At 38.0% G+C, this 26,220-nt stretch overlaps 2 protein-coding genes across 3 annotated transcripts in view; both read left to right on the top strand.

Moving 5' to 3' along the window:
- The first annotated feature begins 5,137 nt into the window (after positions 1–5,137).
- LOC127943111 (GTPase IMAP family member 8-like) overlaps positions 5,138–26,220 on the top strand; it is a 35,555-nt gene continuing 14,472 nt past the window's right edge. Inside the window, exons 1-2 of one of the 2 annotated variants that reach the window (XM_052539303.1) lie at positions 5,138–5,731; positions 9,470–10,102. In XM_052539303.1, coding sequence (XP_052395263.1) covers positions 5,386–5,731; positions 9,470–10,102 — 979 coding nt within the window. In that variant the 5' untranslated portion in view covers positions 5,138–5,385. The remainder of the gene's footprint in view (positions 5,732–9,469; positions 10,103–26,220) is intronic. The other variant, XM_052539304.1, reaches the window with a different exon arrangement.
- Positions 11,163–16,819, top strand: LOC127942420 (trichohyalin-like). Its single transcript, XM_052538118.1, has 2 exons — positions 11,163–11,715; positions 12,293–16,819. Exons 1-2 carry the CDS (start codon positions 11,163–11,165, stop codon positions 14,119–14,121), a joined length of 2,382 nt encoding a protein of 793 aa, XP_052394078.1. The 3' UTR covers positions 14,122–16,819.

Below are 26,220 nucleotides of genomic sequence, written 5' to 3'. Positions count from 1 at the left end.
AAATGCGAAAGCAATGATTTTGCAATACATATTTTCCATGGACATATCTTATAACTTATTTGTGAAGCTGCTTTTATTTTGCGTTTCAGTCAAGTTTGAGCTTGCAATACCGTTTTCCCTTTGCATTTCACGTTTCTGTGCATCTCGCTTTCTGACATGGGGTGGAGCCAAGGGACGGGGGCGTGTACAACAATTCGCCTCATTCGCACAAACTGAATTCTGGGTTATGGCCCATATCAAGTCCGCACAAGTCACCTCTCCATGCATCCTCGGTAAAAGGGGCGGATCAAGAACACATCCGGGGATTTGAACTGGACTTGGCTAGATTTGAACTTAGAACTGGAACAGTACTTGGGCAGCGACTGATGACGTTTCACAAGTCCACAAGAACACAAGTACAGACAAGTACGCATATTGAGAAACGGCTAAAGAAGTTGTTAGCATGAACATTTGCTGTTTATAGCATTAAAATGTGTATTGTTTCATTTGGTTTACTACATGTTTATTAACAGTGTTTGTTTAAAATCTCTTAACTTGTGGAGGATGCCAGCACACAGAAGCGTTCTTTGTTTACATTAGTTCAGTTACTGCTAGTTTTAACAATGCTTTTGGAAAACTCAGCCCTTAAGAGTTTTGTAAATAATAGTCTATACTGTAAATTCCCGACATGTCAATAAAGCTTTGATTATGTGACAGGAATTTTTACTAGAAGTGCATTTTAGAAGATGAATTTAACAATAATTCTTTAAAAACCCTATCCCTACAATAATAATTACAAGAATTATAAATTAATAATTCACTAGTTTTATTTGTAAATGAAAACACCACTCATTTATCAAAGAACGTTAATTAGGTAAGCGATACATGAATTGAAAGGGGAAATAAGCATAACAATAAACATAAAATATAGCCCTAATTAATATAAATATTATTTACATTTAGCAGACGCTTTTATCCAAAGAGACTTACATTGCATTTAAGCTAACAATTTTCTCATAGCATGTGTTCCCTGGGATTTGAACCCGCAATATTGCGCTTGCTAATACAATGCTCTACCACTTGAGCTACAAGAACAATAAATGAATGATGCATTTATATAGCGGTTTAATGTGATTGTGTATTGTTGTACACCCAATTCGCTGTACAATCATGCAGGGGTCTCTCCTCAACCACCAGCAGTGTGCAGCATCCACTTGGATATAAAATATTATATATAATGATAATAATAATAATTATATCCTCAGTGATCAGTGGACTGTAGGATGGATAAACATATTTTATCAATCTTTGATAATCTCAGGTTGCTATGGTCATGCAGGTTTGTTTATGCATTAAACTCATGGCCACGACATTATCACGTTCCCACGAATAACTCGTGGCCACGACAAAACTACACCAAAAAGACTCAAGATAAATTTTTTTTAATCTTACAATGACCGTAATTTATTAATTTATGCCAGGAGTTATGTAAATAAACAAAGAAGTTGAGATTGATATGAAACTTGAGTTGTAGACCTTTTTCATGATGCAAATGATAGTTTATGAAGTTAACTGCATTATTTTACTTTAAAACTAGCAGTTAAATCTGATCTTTCCTAACCAAAGAACGCTCCTCCCACAAGTTAAGAGATTTTAAACAAACACTGTTAATACACATGCAGTAAACCAAATGAAAGAATACTCATTTTAATGCTATAAAAGTGTGCACATTGAGAGAAATATACAGCAGATATTCATGTTAACAACATCTTTAACTTGAGCGAACGCTGCTAATACACACACATTTGTTAATAAAATGAAATGTTTTAATGCTAGTGAATAAAAGGTAACGATCCACTCACATGCCCCTGCTGATGACAGTACCTGGATCAGTGAGCTGCGTCTCAGGCCGATGACGTCACTTCCAGGGAGGCATATTGTACACCCCCCGTCCCCTGGCTCCACCCCAAGTCAGAAAGCGAGATGCACAGAAACGTGAAGCGCAAACAGAAAATGGTATAACAAGCTCAAAATTGACTGAAACGCAAAATAAAAGCAACTTAAATTAATTAGTAGATATGTCCATGGAAAATATGTATTGCAAAATCATTGCTTTCGCGCTGTTTCATTTATGTTTTACAATTCTTTAATTTTGTTTGCAAAAAGCACATTTATTTTTCTCAAGACTTTCAATTTCGTTTGCAAAATTTTATTTTCTTTTGCAAAACTTTCTCATATTCCTTTGCATATATATCACCATTATATTGACTCCATATAAAACAGATATTTTTATATCTCAATTCTGATTGGTTGATTGGAATGTTGATCCAGGAACATGTCGTACTTGGTGAAGCTCCAGGTAGTTGAGACTGCACCAGACAGCCAGCTCTTTAACCTCCTTTCTGTAAGCACTCCCGGTACTCATGTCTTGCTTATTTTCAATATTATGTCGGGGTTTGGACACTCACTCTTCATGTCTTGTTGGGGGAGTGTGCGGTCTTGAGTTCGCTCATCCGTTCGCTCTTCTGTCCACGTGTGTTTTTGTTTTGTTTGAGCACATGGCTTGTGTGGCATGTGCTCTCATGTCAATTTTCTTGACCCCACCCATCTTGTTACCTGATTTTCTATTTAATTTGTCCCACATGTGTTTCCTCACTACACTCCTCATTTATTCTCCTCATGTTTGCAGTCTTGTGGCAGTTTGTCATCGAAGCACCCCGGATGCACCCCTGTCTTCTTCTGCTCTCAACGGAGGCAGTCACATTTCTCTCCTCTCCTCCCTGACTTCCCTGCTTCGCCTGTTCTCTTGTCTCGTCTCGTCTACTGTGTAAGGCTCTCTCTGCACTGCTCTCCTAAACTGGACTATGGATTTGATTAATTGGTCCCTCAACGCAATTGACACCATCTTCTCGACGAGAAGCTTGGGTTCGGGGAAACCTGACTGCCCTGCCAGAATGTTTGCAGCTGGCTACACGATGGACGCGTGGGCGAATTGGTGGGTCTTGTGTCTGGCGGCTCTTTCCGTGGAGGTCATTGAAGACATCTACCTATTCGGAACCATGATAACAGGTCTTCTGCTGATTGGATTAGGCTTTGCTGGGTTATCGAAAAATTAAGAAGACGGAAACAGCTGTCCAAAGCCTCGCAAGGCTGCCCGTCATGATTGAAGCAGTGGGCAGAGCGGTCAGCATTGAGACTGAGACTATTAACCGCAATATGGATAACATCACGGTGAAGCTCACGGCTTTGGAAAGGAAATTGGAGAATTTGGAGACCAATGGACAATGAACAATCATAGTGACCGTGAAAAGAAATGCGGCTACTAGACCAAACAACTGGCATCTTATCTTCTTTTGGCTTTCTTTACCAGCTTTGGCTGGATGACAAAAAATCTCCCAGGCAAGCAGGGCAGCTTGACTTCTCTTGCATTCCTCCACCCTCTCCCATAGACACCTGCTGATTGTTGACTCTGTCTAGGACCTGACCAAGGCTGTCTCCATGGCAGCTTGCTGTGATGCTGTATAATCTGCGGACTGAAGCATCTAGAGAGAGTCTCAACTCTCCAGGCCTACAAATACACAAACTCTTACACATATACAGATATGCATTCAGCCTCCCAACCCCGATCCCCCGCCTTCGCCGCTTTGTTCCTCCAGTCTGGCAAGCGGGTCTGTTGCTAGCGCTTTCAAGCTGCTGGGCCGGATGGCTGTTTGCCTGCGCTGGATTACCTCAACCACCCCAAGTTCAGTACCCAGTTGCAAAGTCGTGTGTCTATGGTGTATTGATTTGTGCTTTTTGTGCAGAGGTGTTTTTCCTGTTCTCATACTGTGCTCCCATAAGGAGCATAGTCTGGGTATTGTTTTTTTTCTCCTCACTTCCCTAATGTTATGCTGTATTTCTTCCTCAAATACCCTGTCTTCCTGTCCTGTCTACCCCACTCTCATATTGTATGTATGTATGTATGGACAGGTTGATGGCTAATTTCGCTGGTACTTGTGACTAGTGACAATAAAGGGCTACTACTACTAACCATCATTACCCTGTCTTGTATTGTCAGATCATTGATGTTTGTCCTTCGGCTCTCGGTCCTCCATTTCCTCTGGTGCTGGATCTTCTGGTCTTACTTTCTTTCTCTCCATGAGGATTCATCGTGTTGTCTCCCCATTTTCGTTCCTGCGCTACCAGGACCATCAAGCCCTCAACTAGCCTTTAGCGACCTTTGATCATTGATTTGACTTAGTCCAATAAACTGTTTGTTTTGCATCCGCTCTTGAATCCTGTCTAGTTACTTGTGACAATTGCACATTAGTGAAGTATTCGGTTCTGAAATACAAACTCAAATAAAAAGCATTAAAAACTACAAACATGGGTGTGTGCGCAACAATGGTTAAGTAGTGTACACTCAAAAGTGTATACTTTTTCTTTAAAAAAATACTTTAAGGGCATAGTATAATTAGGCACATTGCGATGCAGCAATGGTCTCCACAAAGAAGTTCTAATTTGTAATTGTAAACATTGCGAAGTCACAGCTTTTGAATTAATAAATGCTTTTATAATTAATAATGGCTAAACCATCTATTCTCTTCTCTCTCTGTATGTGTTGTGTGTGTATTTCTGTTTTCTCTAGCAGCAGCAGGTATACAGAGTCCAGAATGGAATCGTCCTAACAGTAAGTAAATCAAAACATTTATGTGTGTCTTTTTATAAAATAATCCGGGTAAATCTCTTGAATAATATAAAAGGTCAGTCTTTAATTCAAATTATCTAATTATTTCATCAAGACCATGAATTAGATGTTGCTTTCAAATACAGATCCTGCTGGAGCTGATCTAATGCTGTAATCTAGTTTAATGTCAATATTTTTGTGTTAGACTTCCTATTTCTCATGGCACTGGGCACAAAAGTTGTATTTTTTTGAGAATGTAGAAATGCAAAATGATTTCTCATTTATGCTCTGTTATGTTTAGGGGTAGTGTTAGATTTAAAATAAACAGTTTGCACAGTATAAAAATATTAAGTCTGTGAAAAGTCCCACTGAACATGAAAACCCAACATGTGTGTGTGTGTGTGTGCTCTTTTTCAGTGTGTGATCTGAGGATTGTGCTGATAGGAAAGAATGGATCAGAAAACAGCCGAGTGGGAAACACTTTAACTGGGTCTTATTCACAGCAGCACAGTGTGAGAATCAGTGGAGCTGTGAAGGGGAGACACATCACAGTTATAAACACTTCTCTCCTGCTCCAGAAGAATCTCTCATACCATCAGATAACAGAGGCAGTGAGGGAGTGTGTGTCTCTGTCTGCTCCAGGACCTCATGTGATCATACTCGTACTGCAGTATAATGACTTCAATGAGAACAACAGACACAGAGTGAAATATCTGCTGAACCTCTTCAGTGAGCAGGCCATGAAACACACTATAGTAGTGACTACTGATGAAGAGCCACGCGGATTCATGTCTTATGTGATCACAAATAATGCTATTCATGATTTAATAAAGGAGTGTGGAGGTGGACATCTACAGTTTGATACAGTAAACACAAGATGGCACTCTGAGCTGATCAGAAGAACGGAAGAGATACTCAAGAAAGAACAAGAAGAATTTCTCCTCTGTAACATGTATGAAGATGGAGCTGATGGATCATCAGTGGATGAAGATCTGAGCAGATCTAGAGCTTCAGACAGAGATGATGAGAAAGAAAAGAAGGATTCTGATTTCAAAGAGAGCACAAAAACAGCAAATGATGGAGGAGGTTTGTCAAAGTATATTTTTTCAGGATAATGCCTCAAAAAATGGTTAATGAAATACTTTTTAGTCATTTAATAGTTACACTGTAGTACAGACAGAAACTGAGTCTACAGCAGAACTACTGCATGACTTGAATACTATTTATTCCAATAATCTGTTTTTGTTTAAAAAGCTAAAATATTTTTAAAGAAAAAAATATTTTGGAATAGGGAATCGAGACATTGACAGAACGTCAAAGTATGGTTTTAGGGTACATTTGTGGTGTTTTTTTTTGGAGTTTGATGGTCTGCTTCTAAAGTGTGATGAAAGCAACCTGGACATTCTGCTAAAAGCCCCTTTTGAATTGTGTGCAATAAAAGACGATCATATGTGTTTGTAACAATATTTGGGTAATTTATGATAGAATTTTCATTTTTTTGGTAATAATAATAAAATAATAATATTAAGCACTCAAAGCGCTCTACATTGTCGGGGGTATCTCCTCATGCACCTGGATGATGTGACGCAGCCATAGTATGCCAGAAAACCCACCACACACCAGCTTACTGGTGAAGAGAGAGAAAAGAGCCAATCAGTACATTACTGAATTATTCTTCTAAAGGTTAAGTTCAGACAGTTTTATGTATGTTGTCAGAGATCCAAACATAGACAGCAAATTCATCCAAACAGTAGGTCAGTAAAGTATTGGAAGGTAGCCTTCCATTACTAAAAGAATGTAGTGCAATATAATTATATTTTACAATATATTTTTGTTGTTGTTTAGAGAAGTGATTTGTATCAAAGCTGAACTGAGTCTACTGTCTGTAATCTTGTTTCAGTGATGACTGGAAAAACAAAGCTGAACATTGTGCTGTGTGGAAATAATTCAACTCTCAAGAACTCAGTGTCTAGAATATTTAGAGGGACAATGAATAAACCAAATAAATGTTCACATCAGAAAGAGATGAGCAATGTGTGTGTGAAGAGAGAGGAGAAGATTCATGGACGTCAGATCAGTGTAATAGAGCTTCCGGTTCTCACTCGTCTCTCAGAAGAGGAAGTGATGCGGGAGACTCACCGCTGTGTGTCTCTCTGTGATCCTGGAGTTCATCTTTTCATCCTTGTTACTCCTGTCACTCCACTTACTGATGAAGACAGAGCAGAAATGGAGAAGATCAAAAATATATTTTACTCACAAGAGCACTTCATGGTGCTTTTCTTTACTGAATTCACTGTTGAGAAAAGTGTGGCTGATTTTGTAGAATCCACAGAATCTCAGAGTGTTGTGAGTCTCTATGGGAGCTGGCACAGTGTGATGGGGTTACAGGACCAGAGAAACCCAGAACAGATCTTAAAGATTCTAGATGCTATAGACCGCATAAAGACTGAACCCTATTCTCTTCAGATGTATATAAGAGCTCCAGAGAGGAGAGTCAGACATGATCTAGAGGAGAAACTGAGAGTGAGAGACAATGAAATCAGAGAGTTACAGAAGATCAGGACACTGGGTGAGTGATTCATTTTCTGCATATCAGTCGAAAATGATATGCGACTAATTAGCAATTACTTCAATTAATTAATCGGCACATCATGTGGTTAATTAGATTTAAAAAACTGTAATCTCAGCCTTAATTATAAGATATTAACAGCTTCTATTAAGAAGCATGATTATAATAAATAATGCATTAGGATCACAATTTGTCTGGAAGTGAATAAAGTAATCTTCAGATTGAATCCACAGAGAATTTGGCCTAAATGAAATTATAACTTAAAATGGTAAAATAGTATTTAGTTGTATCCAGTAGTTTTATTTGTTTTATAATAATATGTTGTATACAAACCCGATTCCAAAAAAGTTGGGACACTGTACAAATTGTGAATAAAAACAGAATGCAATGATGTAGAAATTTCAAATTTCAATATAGATTTAATTTTCAGAATACAACATAAATGACATATCAAATGTTTAAACTGAGGAAATGTATCATTTTAAGGGAAAATAAGTTGTTTACCACTGTGTGGCATCCCCTCTTCTTTTTATAACAGTCTGCAAACGTCTGGGGACTGAGGAGATAAGTTGCTCAAGTTTAGGAATAGGAATGTTTTCCCATTCTTTTCTAATACAGGCTTCTAGTTGTTCAACTGTCTTAGGTCTTCTTTGTCACATCTTCCTCTTTATGATGCACCAAATGTTTTTATGGGTGAAATATCTGGACTGCAGGCTGGTCATTTCAGACCCGGATCCTTCTTCTACACAGCCATGATGTTGTAATTGAGAGACGACGTCTGGATGGGAGCATATGTTGTTCTAGAACTTGGATGTATCTTTCAGCATTGATGGAGCTCATCTTTCCAGATGTGTCAGCTGCCCATGCCACACTCACTCATGCAACCCCATACCATCAGAGATGCAGGCTTCTGAACTGAGCGCTGAGAACAACTTGGGTTGTCCTTGTCCTCTTTAGTCCGGATGACATGGCGTGCCAGTTTTCCAAAAAGAACTTCAAATTTTGATTCGTTTCACCACAGAACAGTTTTCCACTTTGCCACAGTCCATTTTAAATGAGCCTTGGCCCAGAGAAAACACCTGCGCTTCTGGATCATGTTTAGATATGTTTTTTTTTTTTGACCTATAAAGTTTTAGCCGGCAACGCCGAATGGCACGGTGGATTGTGTTCATGACAATGTTTTCTGGAAGTATTTTTGAGCCCATCTAGTGATTTCCATTACAGTATTATTCCTGTATGTGATGCAGTGCCATCTAAGGGCTGAAGATCATGGGCATCCATTATGGTTTTCTGTCCTTGACCCTTATGCACAGAGATTGTTCCAGATTCTCTGAATCTTTGGAAGATATTATGAAGTGAAAGTGAAAAGTGAAAGTCGTGACAAATGCCAAGTATGGTTACCCTTACTTGGAATTGGTGTTCTGCATTTAACCCATCCAAGTGCAACACACAACCCGGGAAGCAACTAGGGGTTCAGTGCCTTGCTCAAGGGCACTTCAGCCATTGGATATTGGGGGAGGAAGAGAATGCTGTTCCTTCACTCCCTGCCACCTACAACTCCTGCCGGCACCGGGACTCAAACCTTCTGGTAACTAGTCCAGCTCTCTAACAATTAGATTAGGCCAGAGCTGCCCCACATATGTACTGTAGTTGACGATCACTTCAAACTCTTTGCAATTCTTTCTGATATTTCTCTACTATTTTTCAGCGCAGCATTGGGGGAATTGGTGATCCTCTGCCCATCTTAACTTCTGAGAGACACTGACACTGAGAGGCTCTTTTTATACCCAATCATGTTCCTAATTGACCTAATAAGTTGCAAATTGGTTCTCCAGCTGTTCCTTATATGTACATTTAACTTTTCCGGCCTCTTATTGCTTCCTGTCCCAACTTTTTTGGAATGTGTAGCTCTAATGAAATCCAAAATGAACCAATATTTGGCATGACACTTCAAAATGTTTCACTTTCAGCATTTAATATGTTATCTATAATCTAATGTGAATAAAATATAAGTTTATGAGATTCCTTTTTTACTCACAATTTGTACAGTGTCCCAACTTTTTTGGAATTTGGTTTGTTTTATATCTTTTTCTTCAGTGTTTCCCATTAATTCAGCATAGACGTTAACGTTTTAAGTGGAAAACTAGTACAGTAATTACAATGCAGTTGTGATCACAGTAATTCTGACATGATGTGAATGTAGCATTTATCTATTTCAAATCACATTGTTAATCTAGTTTATTTCTTTGACACAGATCCAGATGGTGTGAAGCTGAATCTGCTTGTGTGTGGGAGTAACAGAGAATTAAAATCCTTCATATCAAACCTGATCCTGAAGCAGAGCGAGAGAAGATCAGAGCTGATCTCAGAGTGTGTGAGGAGAGACGTGGAGCTTGATGGACGTCTGATAAGTCTGGTGGAGCTTCCAGCTCTGTTCAACACTGAGCTCTCAGAGGAGGAAGTGATGCGTCAGACTCACCGCTGTGTGTCTCTCTGTCATCCTGGAGTTCATGTGTTCATCCTCATCATTCCTGATGCTCCACTTAATAATGAAGACAGAGCAGAAATAGAGGAGATCCAGAAGATGTTCAGCTCAAGAGTCAACAAACACATCATGATCCTCATAAAGCAGAACTCAGAGCATCAGACAGAAGAACTCAATGAAGAAACACAGTCTGTCATTGAGAGATTTGGAGGACGACATCATTTCATCGGCCTGAACACACAAGTGTCTGAGTTGATGGAGAAACTGGAGCAGATGGTTGAGGAAAATAGTGGTGTTCGTTTCTCCACAGAGACATTGATGGAGACACAGATGGAGAAACTGCAGAAATTAGAAGAAATGAAGAAGAGAGTCCATTCATTAGAGACGTGGTTTCAGTCACAAGGTAATGATCAGAACACGTGCATTGATTAATCACTTTTCATGATTGCTGAAGTCTACACAGACTTGTAAAACAATACATTTATATTCTGAGTTCAAAAGAAATAATATAATCAGCACATGATGCTTCAGAATAAAATATATAAAATATTCTCTGACGATCTGGATAATTTAAAATATTCACTTAAATATGTACACTTTTATTTGATCTATCTTTAGATTCAAGTGAAAGAGAAGATGATCTGAGGATTGTGCTGCTTGGGAAAACTGGAGTTGGGAAAAGTTCAACTGGAAACACCATTTTAGGAAGAGAAGTGTTTATATCAGACTTGTCTGAAGAGTCTGTAACTAAAGTGTGTCAGAAAGAAACAGATAAAATCAATGGCAGACACATCACTGTGATCGACACTCCAGGACTGTTTGATACTGAACTCAGTAATGAAGAAACCCAGAGAGAAATCAGCAACTGCATCTCCATGATCCTGCCTGGACCACATGTGTTTCTCTTACTGATTCCACTCGGACGATTCACTGAAGAAGAGAGAACAGCAGTGAAGATCATCCAAGAGACTTTTGGAGAAAACTCGTTAAAGTACACCATAATCCTGTTTACCAATGGAGACAAACTGAAGAAAAAAACCATTGAACAATTTCTGGGAAAACCTGGATCTGCTTTAAATGAACTGATTAAAGCATGTGGAAACAGATTCCATGTGTTCAATAATAAAGAGACTAGAGACAGAACACAGGTGACTGATCTACTGCAGAAGATAGACAACATGGTGAAAGAAAACGGAGAGAGTTACTACTCATGTAAGATGTTCAGAGAGATGGAGAGAGAAAAACAAGAACAACAGAAGAACATACTGATGGAGAAAGTGGAGCAAGTGAACAGAGAAAAAGAAGAACTGATGACGAAACATGAAGAAGAGATAAAGAGAATGAGGATGAAGATGGAGGAAGAACAACATAATCATGAGAAAGAGAGAAAGAGAAGAGAAGAAGAATTTAGAGAGAGAGAAGACAGATATAGAAGAGACATTAAAGAAAGAGAAGAACAAGAGATGAAGATACGAGAGGAATGGAAGAAAGAACGAGAGGAGATGAAGAAAGAACAAGAGGAGATGAAGAAAGAACGAGAGGAGATGAAGAAAGAACGAGAGGAGATGAAGAAAGAACGAGAGGAATGGATGAAACAGACACAACAGGAAAGACAAAGAAGAGAAGAAGAGGAGGAGAGAAGGAGAAAGATAGATAAGGAAACATGGGATGAATATTATGAGAAACTAAAAAAAGAGAAAGAAAGAAGACTGAGAGAGAGAGAAGAACTTCAGTTCAAACATGAAAAAGAGAGAGCGAGAATGAAGATGATAATGGAGAAAGAAGGACAGAAACGTGACAAAGAAAGAAAGAGAAGACAAGAAGAATATATAGAGAAAAAAGAACAATATAAAAGAGACATTAAAGACATCGAGGAACAAGAGATAAAGATACGAGAGGAGATGAAGAAAGAACGAGAGGAATGGGAGAAACAGAAACAATGGTGGGAGGAGAAAGAACCAACAATTGGAAAAGAAGAAACACTCAACTTTAATCATCCTAATATGTTCACAGACAGTGAGTCAAAACAATAACCAGCTAATATTTAAATAAATTCAAAATTAAAAAGGGTTATAAATTGATTTATAAATTAAAAACATCCAAATTGGATGTAAACAAAGCTTTAACCAAACTTTACTTTGGTTTTCAACAGTTTATCTGGTTGAGAAAATATTTCACTGGTTTATGATCTTCAGTCACTCAAGCAGTATTTAGGATCTAGATCATTATTCTGCAGAGGAGACAGCAGCTCCATTTGTAAACAGTTTATCGTTTGTAAGCTGCCATGTATTCAGATCCTGTCAGATTTACAGCACACCATTCATCCATTTCTCCAAAAAGACATGTAGTGAACAGGTGACGAGAGTAAGTTTTATAGTTACCTGCATTTGACAGGAATAAACAACATCTTCACATTATGTTTGAAACATGTAATATTTCTGCTTCCATAGACAGTGTGTATTTTCACAATTTACATTTATTGTTATTATTATTATTATTATTTTCCTAGTGTCTGTTTAAACATCTGAAACTTAAAATAAACATTACGTATAAAAACTTGTTCTTAATCTGTAAACTCTATTATTAACTCTATTATATGCAGGATGTTTGAGAATCTTGCTGTTTGGAATGACAGGAAGTGGAAAGTCTGCCACAGGAAACACTATCCTTAGAAAAAATGGGTTTTACACTAAAGACGGCTCATGTTTGGTGACCACTACTTCTACAAAGGTAACTGGTGAAGTTGATGGTCGATCAGTAGCTGTTATTGATACTCCAGGACTCTTTGACCCCTCACTGACAAAAGAACAAGTGCAGGAAGAAATAATGAAGTGTGTTTCTCTGTCAGCTCCTGGACCTCATGTGTTTATTATTGTATTTGATATGTGGAAAATCACCAAACAGGAGAAAGACACTTTAGACATGATAATGAAGATCTTTGGCCCAAAAGCAGCAGATTTCTGCATTGTGCTCTACACCAGAGGAGACAAATTAAAAAAACAATCAATAGAACAATATGTAGAAAAATATAAAAATGAGGAACTCAGAAAACTGATCAGAGATTGTGAAAACAGATTCCTGGCTTTTAACAACAGAGAAACACAAGATCAGACACAAGTTACTCATCTGTTCAATATGATAGAAGAGATGAAGAGATCTAATCAGGGCCGATATTTCACTAATGAGATGTTTGAGGAGGCAGCGATCTCCATTGAACAGAGGATGAAAATGATAGAAGAGAAAGAAAGAAGAAATCAGGCTCAAGTTGAAGAATTAAAAGACGAATATGATGTGCAATTTGAAAGCATGAAAACAAGACTGGAGAAGAAGAAACAAAGGGCAGATGAGGACCTGAGGAACAAGTTCATAAAACAAGAGGAAACACTCAGGAGAGAGTTTGAGAAGAAAGAAGAATCAGATCAGAAGAAACGAGAGACAGAAGATCAGAAACAATCTGAAGAAGAGAAACAGACAAGAGATGAATATGAACAAAGAATAGAGGAGATGAAGAGAGAGATTGAAGAACAGATAAAACAGCATGAAGAAGAGCTGAAAAAAAGAGAAGAAGAAGAGAGAAAGAAAGAAGAAGAATATAAACAAGATGAAGAAAAGTTGAAAAGTGATCATGAACAAATCATGACAGAGTTAAGAAACGAACAGGAAGAAGAAATAAAAAAGAGAGATTCAGAGGAACGAATGAGGAAGAAACAAGAAGAGAAAGAGAGAGAAGAGTGGATGAGAAAAATAAAAGAGGCTGAAAATGACAAAGAGACTCAAGAGAAAATTAAACGACAGATGAGAGAATGGGAGGAAGAGAAGAAACGACAGATGAGAGAACGAGAGGAAGAGGAAAGAGAGAGAAAAGAGAGACATGAGGAACAGCTGAGAGAAAAACAAGAAGAACTGAAAAACAAGAGAGAGAAAATTGAAAGAGAGAGAGTAGACAAAAAACAGATGATAGAGGAGGATAGAGAGAGACAGAAAACAGAGAGAGAACAAAAAGAGAAAGAATCTGAAGAAAAGATAAATGAAATGAAAAGATATTATGAGCAGATGGAGCGAGAGAGAAAAGAGGAGTGGAAGAGAAGAAAAGAAGAGGATGAAGAGAGACGAGTGGAAAAGAGAAAGAGATGGGAGAAAATGATGAAAGATCTGAAACAAGAACAAGAAGAGGAGATCAAGAGAAGAGAAAGAGAAGAAAGAGAAATAATAGACAGAGAGTGTGATAAAATGAAAGAGAAACATAAAGAAGAAATGGAGAAGATGAAGAAGAAACATCAAGATGAAACCAGAAAACAAAGAGAAGAACTGAATGATTTCAGGAAGAGAAAAGATCAGCAGGTTCAGGAGCTCAAGAAGAAGATAACTCAAAACTATGACGACGAAAAAAGAAAGAGGGAAAAAAGATGTATTGTCATGTGAAATATTTTAACCATTACTGGGTCACACTTTATTTTATGGTCCAATTCTCGCTATTAACAAACCATTAACTAAAATTTTGCTTAAAATTTAAACTCCCAATTTGCTGCTTATTGATAGTAAGTTAGTTGTTAAATTTAAATTTGGTGTTGGATTATGAATGTAAAATATGGCCATGCAGATTAAGTGCTTCATAAATACTAATAAACACCCTTTATGTTAATAATAAACATGCTAATAAGCAACTATGTTATAGTGAGAATTGGCCACTAAAATAAAGTGTTACCCATTACTGATGAGCCAAATGACTAACACTGGTCTTTGAAGGGTTTTTCTGCATTTCTTTAGAGCCCTATGATTTGCGTTACGAGGAAAATGTGGACAGAATCACAGAATCCAATTATAAAAAACGGAATTCACAGTTTAATCCAGAATGTCATGGAATTTGTCAAATTTCTAATGAATTAATCAAGAGTAGGTAAATGAACTTAAATCAAATCGCGATATGGACTGTAATCTGTATATATTAAGCTGAAAAGGTATTTTTAAATATGAATCCTACATGTTCAGCATGTCTTTGTAAGTGAATGGCGCAGATGCAAAGTTTCATTTACTAGACATATACTGAAGAGTGTGTGATGCTCCGTGATTTCAGCGTCTGCCGTCTCACTAAATGAGGATGTAAACACATGAATAACATCTCTAGAACTATTACATAGCATACTAATACTACTAAAATAAAACAAACATAATTTTTTAAAGGAATAATCACACAACATTTCTTCCATGTTTTAATTTTAATAGTAAATCCCATTTGTTTGCCAAAAAAAAGTTGTCTTAATTTTCAATAATTAAACGAAAAATGAAATAAACGTTTAAACCTTCACTTGATAACTAGAAAAAATGTAAATGCACAAAACAGAATTTATGAGGGAAAAACAAAATCATAAGGCTACTTTAGAAAAGTTTGTTTTATGCATTCAAATAATTAGACCTGCTTTTTGCCACCTGCTCCTGAAGGGCAAGACTTTTGTCGTAACCCTGCAGTTACACAGCTGTGGATCATTAAGAGATCCTGACCTTAACGAAGTCATTCCAAAATTCACTTTCTCCAGATAGGTTTTAAAACATGATGAAGAAACATTAATTATAGCAGATCTTTAAAAAAGACAGGGCTGTTAGATATAGTGTAGTGAAGACCCATGTTAACAGCATCCTGTGTTCAGAACAGATTGGTCACTTGATCCAGCAGTAAACCTGATGTCAGCTGTACATGAACTGTAAAACTACTCATTCAGTATAAGAAGCCCGGGATTCTTAATAGCAACTCGTGTGTGTAAGCTTCAGGAGCAACCAGAATTGTATTCATTTCTAATCAATGAATAATTTGGTCACACTTTATTTTAGGGTCCAATTCTCACTATTAACTAACCATTAACTATGACTTTTGCCTCAATTAACTCCTTACTTGCTGCTTATTAATAGTTTATAAGGTAGTTTTAAGTTTAGGGAATTGGGTAGGATTATGGATGTTATGCTTCATATGTACTTTATAAGCACTAATAAACAGCCAATTTGTTAATAATAGACTTGCTAATAAGCACCTAGTTATTAGTGTGAATTGGACCCTATACTAAAGTGTTACCAATAATTTAATTATTGTTAGTTTAATTATTACATGTAATCATATAATCATTTATCATATTTTAACCATTTAATCACTTTATATGACTTTGTCTTTTTTATTTCCTTTGCTTTTGCAGCGCTTGCTATTGTTTTTTAATCTAATGGTAATTGTTCTCTACAGCGACAAACTTCACTCAGTGCTGCTGACAATCCTAAAACGTATCTTTAATAGGTTTGTTTTAGTGCACAGCCAATATAATAATCACAAATATCCATGATTACAACTGGAAAGAGGCAAGCTTTGTTTTTGAATGCCTGAAAGTTATAATCATAATGAAAGCATCCAAACTGCAATATTTAACATTTATGACAACTGCAAAGCATCCAGTGGGTAAAAAATAATTTACACACTAAATCTATATTTTTGAACATTTAAGTCAGACATCGCTTCCTGAACATCACAGCAGCTGGCTTCCAAGTCGATCACTGCTCAACATTCTTGACACCTTTAAATGTTTTCTTCCATCTGTTGCCAATCCCACAATCCACCGCTCAATTCACATTTGAATTAACTGAAACCATTTGCTCCATGCCAGTGGACACACACTGACATGATTGACGATATTTGTCTTCATGAATAAGAGAATGTCTTAATTTCAAGGTTTTAAATGTCAAGGGATCATGATGTGAAGCAGTCAGTTTCCATTTCTATTGTTTTGGTATAAAAATGTTTGTTGGAAGCCAGTGAAGTCAGACTGAGCACTGAAACATGCAACCAAGCGCTCCTGCTTTCTTTCTGCTATGGGACAGAAGACTATTAATGAGAGTTTTAGGTAAGAGGTTAATGGGAAATGATTATCAGACAAAACAGATATTTTCTCACATTATCCAGCATCTGGAGTTGGTTCTAATATTTCTAATTTGGGATTCAATCTAAAACTGATCACAATGATGCTTATAAATCATAACTAACAGTTTAGAGAGAGTCAAACATCTGAACATAATTCTGAAATCATGCTGTATTTTCACATATTCAGTTATTTTATGGTGTCTATTAACACAAAAATAATAATAAAATTCCTCATTAACAGATTGTGTGATGAGTCAGTCCTTTATCACTGAGGTCCTGAACAGTAACCAAATAATACACATTACAAACCATTTAACAATATAAACAGTTTTTTTTAGTTATTGCTCTGTTTGTAAAGAGTTAGTGTTTACTATAGAGGGTTTTCACGGCGCGTCATCAGACCGGAAGTCGGCCATGTTGGAGGCACTCCGCATCACAACAAAGCACGGGCACTGAAGTATATTCCGAACGTCGTCAAGGAAAATAGTTAATTATTGCCGTGTTTCAGGTTGTACTAATAAGACAGATCGAGAATAATAGTGTGTGGTTTTTTGGGGTGTCAGATTGTACATTTGCATTTATATGATAGAATAAAATACTATGAAACTAACTCAGATAGTGTACAGTGTAGATAGCAAACTGAGAGTCTTTGAAATGAAAAAAAAAAACATGATTGAGAGTCACTTGGCTACACCTTGAGTATCGCAATGATATCATACAGTTAAGTATAGGTTGATTAAAGACGTTATTGCATTACTTACTTTGGCCTTCACAATACAACAGTCGTTGATAACTTGGTACTGCGTCTCCCTCACCCATCCACACACCATCTGGTTATAAGCCTCCAAACCCTTGTAGGATTTAAGGTCGTCCGCTGTGTATGGGCTCGGCGAGAAAACCAGGTAGTTGACTATATCGGGATATGCAACTGAAGGAAGAATCACCGGGTCGTCACGGATCAAAGAAGAGGGAGCTAACTCGTAGGGATCTGCACCACCAATAAATCGTAATTTCTCGAAATATCGGCTTTTTTTGTTGTTGTCCAAGTCCTTCCCTATATGCCTTTGCATCTTGGGCACGTTTTGTTGAACTTTTCGGTTGTTTAGACATGGCTACATTCACTTAAAGTATCCAAAGCGCACTATACTCCATTGCACTCCGTTCAGTTTTTTACACCGATTACCTCCACAATGGCCGCGCATTCCGGGTTACCGCCCAGAACGTGACGTCGGTGAAAACCCTCTATTAAAAGCGTTCCCCACTAAACAAGCTGCTCCTGCATGAGAACATATTGAGTAAGTATATTGTGACAAAGTGTGAGGGGTGGGCGGCACTTTTGATTTGTGATGTGATTCACCTGGAGCAGAGTAAATGAAGTGAATGGATTTAAGGAGCAGACAAGTCTGAATGAGCAGACTAGCTTGAACTTGATCAGAATCCTGTGCAGGATGAAAAAATTGTACAGTGCACTGTTCGTGTGCAGAGACTGTGTTGCGTGTGTATACCGGGATACCAGTTTATGTGAGGAACAGAGAAACGGTCATTGAATCGACGGATGAACGCACATCACTTCAGGATTCGATGGGGGGGGGGGTCACCAGATGAGGGAACTTTGGTTTTATTATTGTTGGGATTTATATTATATTGTAATTTGGGGTTTGGTTGATGTGGGAGGGAGGAGTAAACTGAGTTAAGTCTTGTGTAGACACCTCGCAGCAGTACACGTGTGATGTTTCACATTTGCAGTGCACTTTTATATTTGACACGTGTGTTATAGTGAAGTAATGCAATAATGAGTATAGTTTTATGAATTGTGAGTAGGGTTTATAACATTTGTTTGATGCATTTTTATACTGCTGTTTGAAACTAGAGTTGTTCCGATTCCGATACTAGTATAGGAAATATCACTGATACCACAACAAATTCTGGCATCGGCAAGTACATGAACCCATATACCGATCCGATACCATTTTCTTAAATGACCTACAGTAGTTATAACCGCTAGATTTGCCTATCTGCTGCGAAGAAGAAATGAAAACGCGTTAGCAGTATGTCCGCTGTTTATTTCAGACTGGACCAACCAGACAGTAAAACGGCGACCAGGGATGCCACAAGTACTGGCACTTCACTACCAAGTCGGTGCTGAAAATTAAAAAATGTGATGATACCAGCGTCTCTGTAGAACCGGTAGAAAGTTTGAGTATATTCGTTACCTGCAGCTGCGTTCAATCGCTTCCGTGTTAGCGCAGGGCTCCAGACTGTAGCCGAATATATACTAGTGTCTGTGAATATTAAACTGCAAAATACAGGGGCGTAGATTACGCGGGGGATGTGTCCCCTCCCCCACTTTTAATATAACGGAAATTCGTCCCCCGCACTTTTTCAGTCAAGTGTGTTCGCATAGTGGTTTTCAAGAGCTGGTGTGAATAAATATAGATTTAAATTCAAAAGAGACAGGATAGTCTGCGCATGACCTGATGTTTTATTCGGACCCAGAATGCGAGATGAACATCACGGAGCGCTAAACACTCCTGCAGTGTGTGTTCCATTCATGCTCGAAGCCAGAGGCGCTCTCACGCTGAAAGACATATCAGGAAACTCCTAATATGGGCAACAGCGAAGTTGTTTTGACAGAATAACTGAAACTTTTGTAAACACGAAGACATTAATATACGATTGCGACAATATATGGTTTATACAAGTCATCTCCAGCAGGTGATAAATACAGTATATGAACAAAACAGTGCTAATTGACATAGATTTATTACAGTATAGAAAATATTCTGCCTTATTATGTGATAAATACGTTTTTTGTAGTATATAAACAAATCATTATTTGTTATTGTCCAGCAGTTATTGATTTCTAAGCCAATTAAAAGCTAGAAATTAGAGAATAATTAAAGTTGCCTATAATATCCACTACCAGTCAAGTCTCTTCTGTTCACCAAGCCTGCATTTATTTAATCGAAAGTACACCAAAACAGTAAACAAAAATATTTTTACTAGTATATTTAAAACAACGTTTATAAATAAAATAATGTTTTCTATTTGAATATATTTCAAAATGTAATTTATTGAGATTTTAAAGCTTGCTAAATAAAAGTATTAATTTCTCGAATGTATTTTCCAAAAAAAAAACAAAAAACATTTTTTAATGATATACTGTATAATGTTGCAAAGGCTTTTTATTTCACATAAATGCTGATCTTTGGATCCTTCTATTCATCAAAAAATTCTGAAAAAAATTTACTCATCTTTTAAATATTGATAATCAGCAAATCAGCATATTAGAATGATTTGATTTCTTAAGGATGTGACACTAGACTGGAGTAATGATGCTGTATATACACACACACACACACACACACATATTATATATATATTTATTTATTTATACACACCCACACACACACACACACAATTGCATAATAAATGAAATGAAAATAGAATACAAAAAGATTAGAAAGGTAATCAAATTATATATATATATATATATATATATATATATATATATATACTCATCAAGTGAACCCCTGCCAGTGAAAGGAATTTTCTGGTGTGAGGTCGGAATCGGAAGACGCAGCACAACAGCTGAGTTTACAGTTATTCACGGGAGAGGAGAGCCACTGCTCGGAAAAGACACAGCCGTTAAATTAGGAGTGCTGAGGATTGGAGCTAACGTTGCAGTGGTAAATGATGTGAAGTCCATGATACAACAGAAATACCCCAAATTGTTCTGTGGAGTGGGCAAATTAAACACAAAACAAATTAGCCTACACATAGACAGCACAGTGACACCTGTTGCACAGCCCTTTAGGTGCATTCCATTTCACCTTAGAGAGGCTGTTGAGGAAAAAATTAATGAGATGCTCCGCATGGACATTATTGAGAAAGTCAATGGAGCGACTCCATGGGTAAACCCAGTTGTCATTGTACCCAAAGCGAAAGGGGAAATAAGGATGTGTCTGGACATGAGACAAGCAAATACTGCAATTATTCGTGGGCGGTTCCCGATCCCCACAGTGGATGAGCTGTTGCAAGGAATGAATGGGTCAGTCGTCTTCAGCAAATTGGATCTGAAATGGGGGTACCATCAGCTGGAATTAACCCCGGAATCAAGAGATATTACGGAATCAAGAGATATTACCACATTCGCTGTTCATAACAGTATATATAGGTTCAAAAGACTGGTATTTGGAGTGTCGTCAGCAAGTGAGCAGTACCAGCATGAAATAGCCACTGTTCTAGCGGGTATCGAAGGTGTAGAGAACATATCAGATGACATCATCATCCATGCACCTGACAAAGAGATACATGAGAAAAGAATGCATGCAGTACTAAAGAGACTGGAAAGCTGCGGCTTGACTCTAAATGCAGAAAAGTGCCAGTTTAACATGGACAAGTTGGTGTTCATGGGCATGCTGCTGTCAGTGAAAGGCATAGGCCCGACGGCAGAGAGGGTGAGAGCAGTTGTGGAGGCAAGAGGGCCTGAAAACGTTTCAGAGGTGAGAAGTTTTCTCGGTTTAGCCAGCTATAGTAGTCGTTTCATACCTCAGTTTGCAAGCATCTCAGAACCGCTGCGTAGGCTGACAAAGAAAGACACAAAATTTCATTTCGGAACGGATCAGAAGAGGGCCTTCAAAACTCTGAAAGATAAGTTAGCTGAGGCAACAACACTGGCTTATTTCGACAAGGATGCACCAACAAAAGTCATCGCTGATGCTGGACCAAAAGGGGTTGGAGCGGTGCTGGTTCAGAAACAACGGGAAGGTATGGTTCCTGTCTGCTATGTGAGCAGAAGCTTGACAGAGTGTGAACAAAGGTATTCCCAAACTGAGCGCGAAGCACTTGCTCTGGTATGGGCTTGTGAACGTTTGCACCCTTATGTCTATGGTCGGAAGTTTGATCTCGTCACAGACCACAAAGCATTGGAAGCCATTTATAGCCCTCGCTCAAAGCCATGCACTCGAATTGAAAGGTGGGTCTTGAGATTACAGCCTTATGACTTTCGGGCGATTCATATACCTGGAACACATAACATTGCAGATCCCCTGTCACGTCTGCTGGGACCATCAGCCAAAGATGAAATACACAAACATAAAGCAGAGGAATATGTGCGGTTCATAGCAGTCTGTGCGACACCCTGCGCCCTCACTACTAAGGAAGTTGAGCAGACTTCAGCTAATGATGTGGAATTACAGAAACTGAGAACTGCTATTCAAACAGGTTGCTTCGATGAATGCCCTGCATACAGACATATTGCGGGGGAGTTAAGTGTCATTGGCCAAATAATACTCAGAGGAACAAGAATTGTTTTGCCACAGTCGCTGAGAGGAAGAGCACTACAGTTGGCACATGAAGGTCATCTTGGGGTGGTAGGAACAAAACAACACCTGAGAACAAAGGTTTGGTGGCCGGGAATGGACAAGGCGGCGAAGAGATTTGTGAGGACATGTCATGGTTGTCAGCTGGTAGCGAAACCATATGTCCCTGAACCGCTGTCACCCACAGTGATGCCAGAAGGGCCATGGCAAAACTTAGCCACAGATTTACTTGGTCCTTTACCGGATGGACATTCGATTCTGGTTGTTGTCGACTATTATAGCAGGTACTATGAATATGCAATTCTTAAGTCAACAACGGCAGAGAAAGTGATCGATCGTATGGAAGACATTTTCAGTCGGCATGGACTTCCTTTAACAATCAGGTCAGATTGTGGCCCACAATTCAAGTCCAGTCTGTTTCAAGCTTTTTGTCAGGAGAACGGAATACACCATATCAAAACAACTCCTAAGTGGGCGCAAGCGAATGGAGAAGTGGAAAGACAAAATGCATCATTGATGAAACAATACGGATTGCTCAAGCAGAGGGACACGATTGGAAAAAAGAGCTACGCAAATATGTGACTGTCTACAGGTCCATACAACATGCCACAACTGGCAAAAGTCCCGCTGAACTTCTTTTTCAGAGGAAGATCAGAGGAAAATTACCGGACATCACAGCTCCACATAGTGACCTTGAAGCTCGAGACAAAGATGCAGAGCAAAAAGGAAAAGCCAAAATATACGCAGACCACAGACGAGGCGCTAAGACATCAGATATAGAGGTTGGAGATCAGGTGCTTGTGAGACAGGATAAAACAGACAAATTCACAACAACATTTCATAGCCCTCCTCACAAAGTTGTACACAAAGAAGGTAATAGCGTTGTCGTTCAGTCACTCACTGGAGTAAAGTACGCACGGAATACAACATCTGTCAAGAAGTTTCTGTCTGCGGAAACACCAATAGTGGATGGTGACATGAAATGTGCTCAAGAGCCAAGTTATGATAAAGAGGAAAAGATAAGTTCAGATGAATGCAAAGAAATCAGTGAGACATTTCAGAGAGAGGAACAAATTCCAAAACCTTGTAGACCCCAGAGACTAACCAAATTGCCTGAAAGGTTTAGAGACTATGTTGTTGAGTGATTGATAAGGGCTAGGTCATGGGAGAAGGTAAAAAAAAAAAAAAAAGATTAAGAGTTATGTTGTAGTATGTGCACTTGTTCAGAAAAAAAAACATTGATGATGTTCAATTGAAATGCATAGTGCTACATGTAAGTTGATGTTCTGAACTGTTTTAAGTTTAAGGAAATGTGACCGAGAACTTGCTTAGTAGGGGGTAAGTTTATGTCTAAGTAAAGGGGGGATGTTGTGTATTGATGTGACATCATCAACGTGCTTACGGCACACACACAAGGGGAATAAAGATAAAGATGGAGAACGTTGAATCTGGTCTGTGTGTGTGGTTGAATCCGAAATAACCAGTAAAGTTACAACACAAAGATCCAATCAGAATGCAGCGCCTAGCGCGAGACCAGAACAGACTGGGCATATGCCTAACTCCAGGTTCACACACTGTCTGTGATGCGCCTTTTTTCCGAGTCCATGTTAACGGATCAGAGCGTTCACACTGCACGCGGTAAAAGGCTAGAAATAAAAAAAAAATTATATCTAGCACATGAGAATAGAGAGAGTTGTGAGCACACAGGATGCAGTTTAAGTGAGAGGAGACACGTTTTAAGTGCGCACACTCTCTCCGCGCAGAACAACGTGTATCTGAGCAAGTACATCTGGTTTTGTGACAGAGCAAAGGAAGTCTGCGTGCTTTCACGTTATAATAACGCGCTCTCGCTGCTGCTTCTGCACCACTTATAAATACTGCAAAACAGAGTACGTGTAATTGTCACAACATTATTATAATGTTTAATTTGTTTTCAACCAATGTCATAATTTAGAATTATAAATCGCATTTAGTATTATTTAGTGATTTTACTTGGTAAAGTGAAGTGCTTTTATTTTGAAGTTTCCGCGCAAGGTCTTATGGGGACGTACGCGTGTGAGAGAGTCGTCAAGCTAACAGCAAGAGAAGCATGGACAATTTAATGCTCTGATAAAAGTGTTTAGGTTGATACAGTGGATGTCAGCGATCTAAGTAAACATTTATTCCCTTGTGTACAGCATGCAGCCAACGAGGTATGCTGTTTTGTGTCTGTTTTTGAATTACAGTACGTGTGAACCTGTATAATGTATAATAAAAATATATATTTCAATACCCGAGGCACCGCTACAATTAATGAGCTCTATGAACAATGCATGCCAAAAAAGAAAAAAAGTCCCTTGACAATGGATCTTGATTTATTTATTTATTTATATATTTTTTGCCATAAGTCTATACATTTTGTTACATTTTTACTATAGTGATTATTTTGACTTATGTCTGTTCTAGAGATATTGCATAAAGATTTTGATAAAGCTCTAATTGGTTTTCTTTTGGAAATATGTTAAATGAAAAATCACCCTGAATGCATTTATGATTGTAAAGCATGTTTCAAAATTGTGATTAAAATCGAAATCTCAAAATTTATCAAAGAAATCGCAATAGTTTTTTTTGTTGTTGTTGTTGTTCATATCGCACAGACATAGTTCATTCAGTAAATACAGTAAACAATCTAGTTTCTGAGTACTAAGTTATTAACCCAACAATAGCAGGGTCAGATAATTTTTTTTTTGCAGTGGTCCGCGCAAACATATGTGTTTGGTTGTGTGGTCCGCGAGGTGAAAAAGGTTGGGAACCACTGACCTCTACCTTTAATGATCGTATTGACTTTTTTTATCGCCATAAATACTTCCCCTGATGTTTCATTTAAGACAACTTGGGAGGCATGTAAGGCTCATCTAAGGGGAGAAATAATTCCATATTCAGCTTATAAGAGAAAAATAATAAATGAAAGGAGAGCTAATCTTTTAAATATTTTGGGAGACCTCCAGTCTAATTGTGATAATTCTACAAACTCTGACTTTGTTAAATTTCTGACAATGTGAAATTATTAGCTAAGGTCCTAGCAAGACACCTAGAGGTGGTCCTTCCAACTTTAATTTCTACTGACCAAACAGGCTTTTATTAAAAATAGACATTCTTTTGATAATATTAGACACCTTTTTAATATTCTCTATTCTTCTTCTATTCTTCTCTCTCACCTGTCATCTGATGGAGGTGGAGCTTATAGCGATAGCCATTTGTTTTTTTGAGATACACCTTGCCTCGTCTGAAATGCTGTTCTGTAGTCTGCAAACATCAGCAATGGAGGAGATTGCGTTAGCGTTTTTTATCACACATGAAGTGGATGTAATCGAAATACCACTGTTTTGTCATCATGTGCAAATCACGTCAATAGTATTTTTTCCAAACTATGCAAGTCAAAGCTGTTTTGTAGCAAACATTCTTCAGAATTTCTTCCCTTGTTTTAATCCAGACCCTGTCACTTCTCAGATGAAACCACACAAAGATGAGGCATAATGGCTAAACAGTCCATTTAGATATGTATGTGTGCATGTATATTTTTAATGGATTGATTTAATAATTCACACACATACACTAGAACAAGAACTAGAACACACTACAACAATGAAGAATTCTAATTAAAAGAAAAATGAAATAAAATAAACGCATGTCCTAATTCTTAACCTCACTAGGCAGGTTTTGTTTTTGTTTAGTTCGCAAGTAAATATAAATAAATGGGTGATCTAATTCTTAGAATACAGAGAAAATGTATCAGCTGACATTCTCAGCCAATGAAGCCGTGTTGTCAGTCAGTCGTTTCCCATCAGTCCCGATCGGCCCGATTGCCACTCCGGCCCTGACTATGGTTGATAAAAAAGTAAATTCCAAAGGGTCAACTCCGGTCAAGAAAATATGATCATATTACCCCAATTTTACAGTCTCTGCACTGGCTACCTATTAAGTTCCGTATCAGTTATAAATTATCATTACTTACCTATAAGGCCCTAAATGGTTTAGCTCCTGCGTACCTAACTAGCCTTCTACCACACTACAACCCATCACGCACCCTAAGGTCACAAAACGCTGGACTTTTGGTCATTCCTAGGATAGCAAAGTCCACTAAAGGAGATAGAGCTTTCTCACATTTGGCTCCCAAACTCTGGAATAGCCTTCCTGATTGTAGAACATTGATTATATGTTCTTAGTTATATAGGAATCACAATTGTACTTTTGCGTATTCCGTAGTGAGGACGTAAAGACACGTCCGGAAGTGATTGGTCTAAAAAAACTACATGTGATTAG

The sequence above is a fragment of the Carassius gibelio genome, chromosome A22 (assembly GCF_023724105.1).
Source record: "Carassius gibelio isolate Cgi1373 ecotype wild population from Czech Republic chromosome A22, carGib1.2-hapl.c, whole genome shotgun sequence".
NCBI lineage: Eukaryota > Metazoa > Chordata > Actinopteri > Cypriniformes > Cyprinidae > Carassius > Carassius gibelio.
This window is presented reverse-complemented; position numbering and strand designations above follow the sequence as displayed.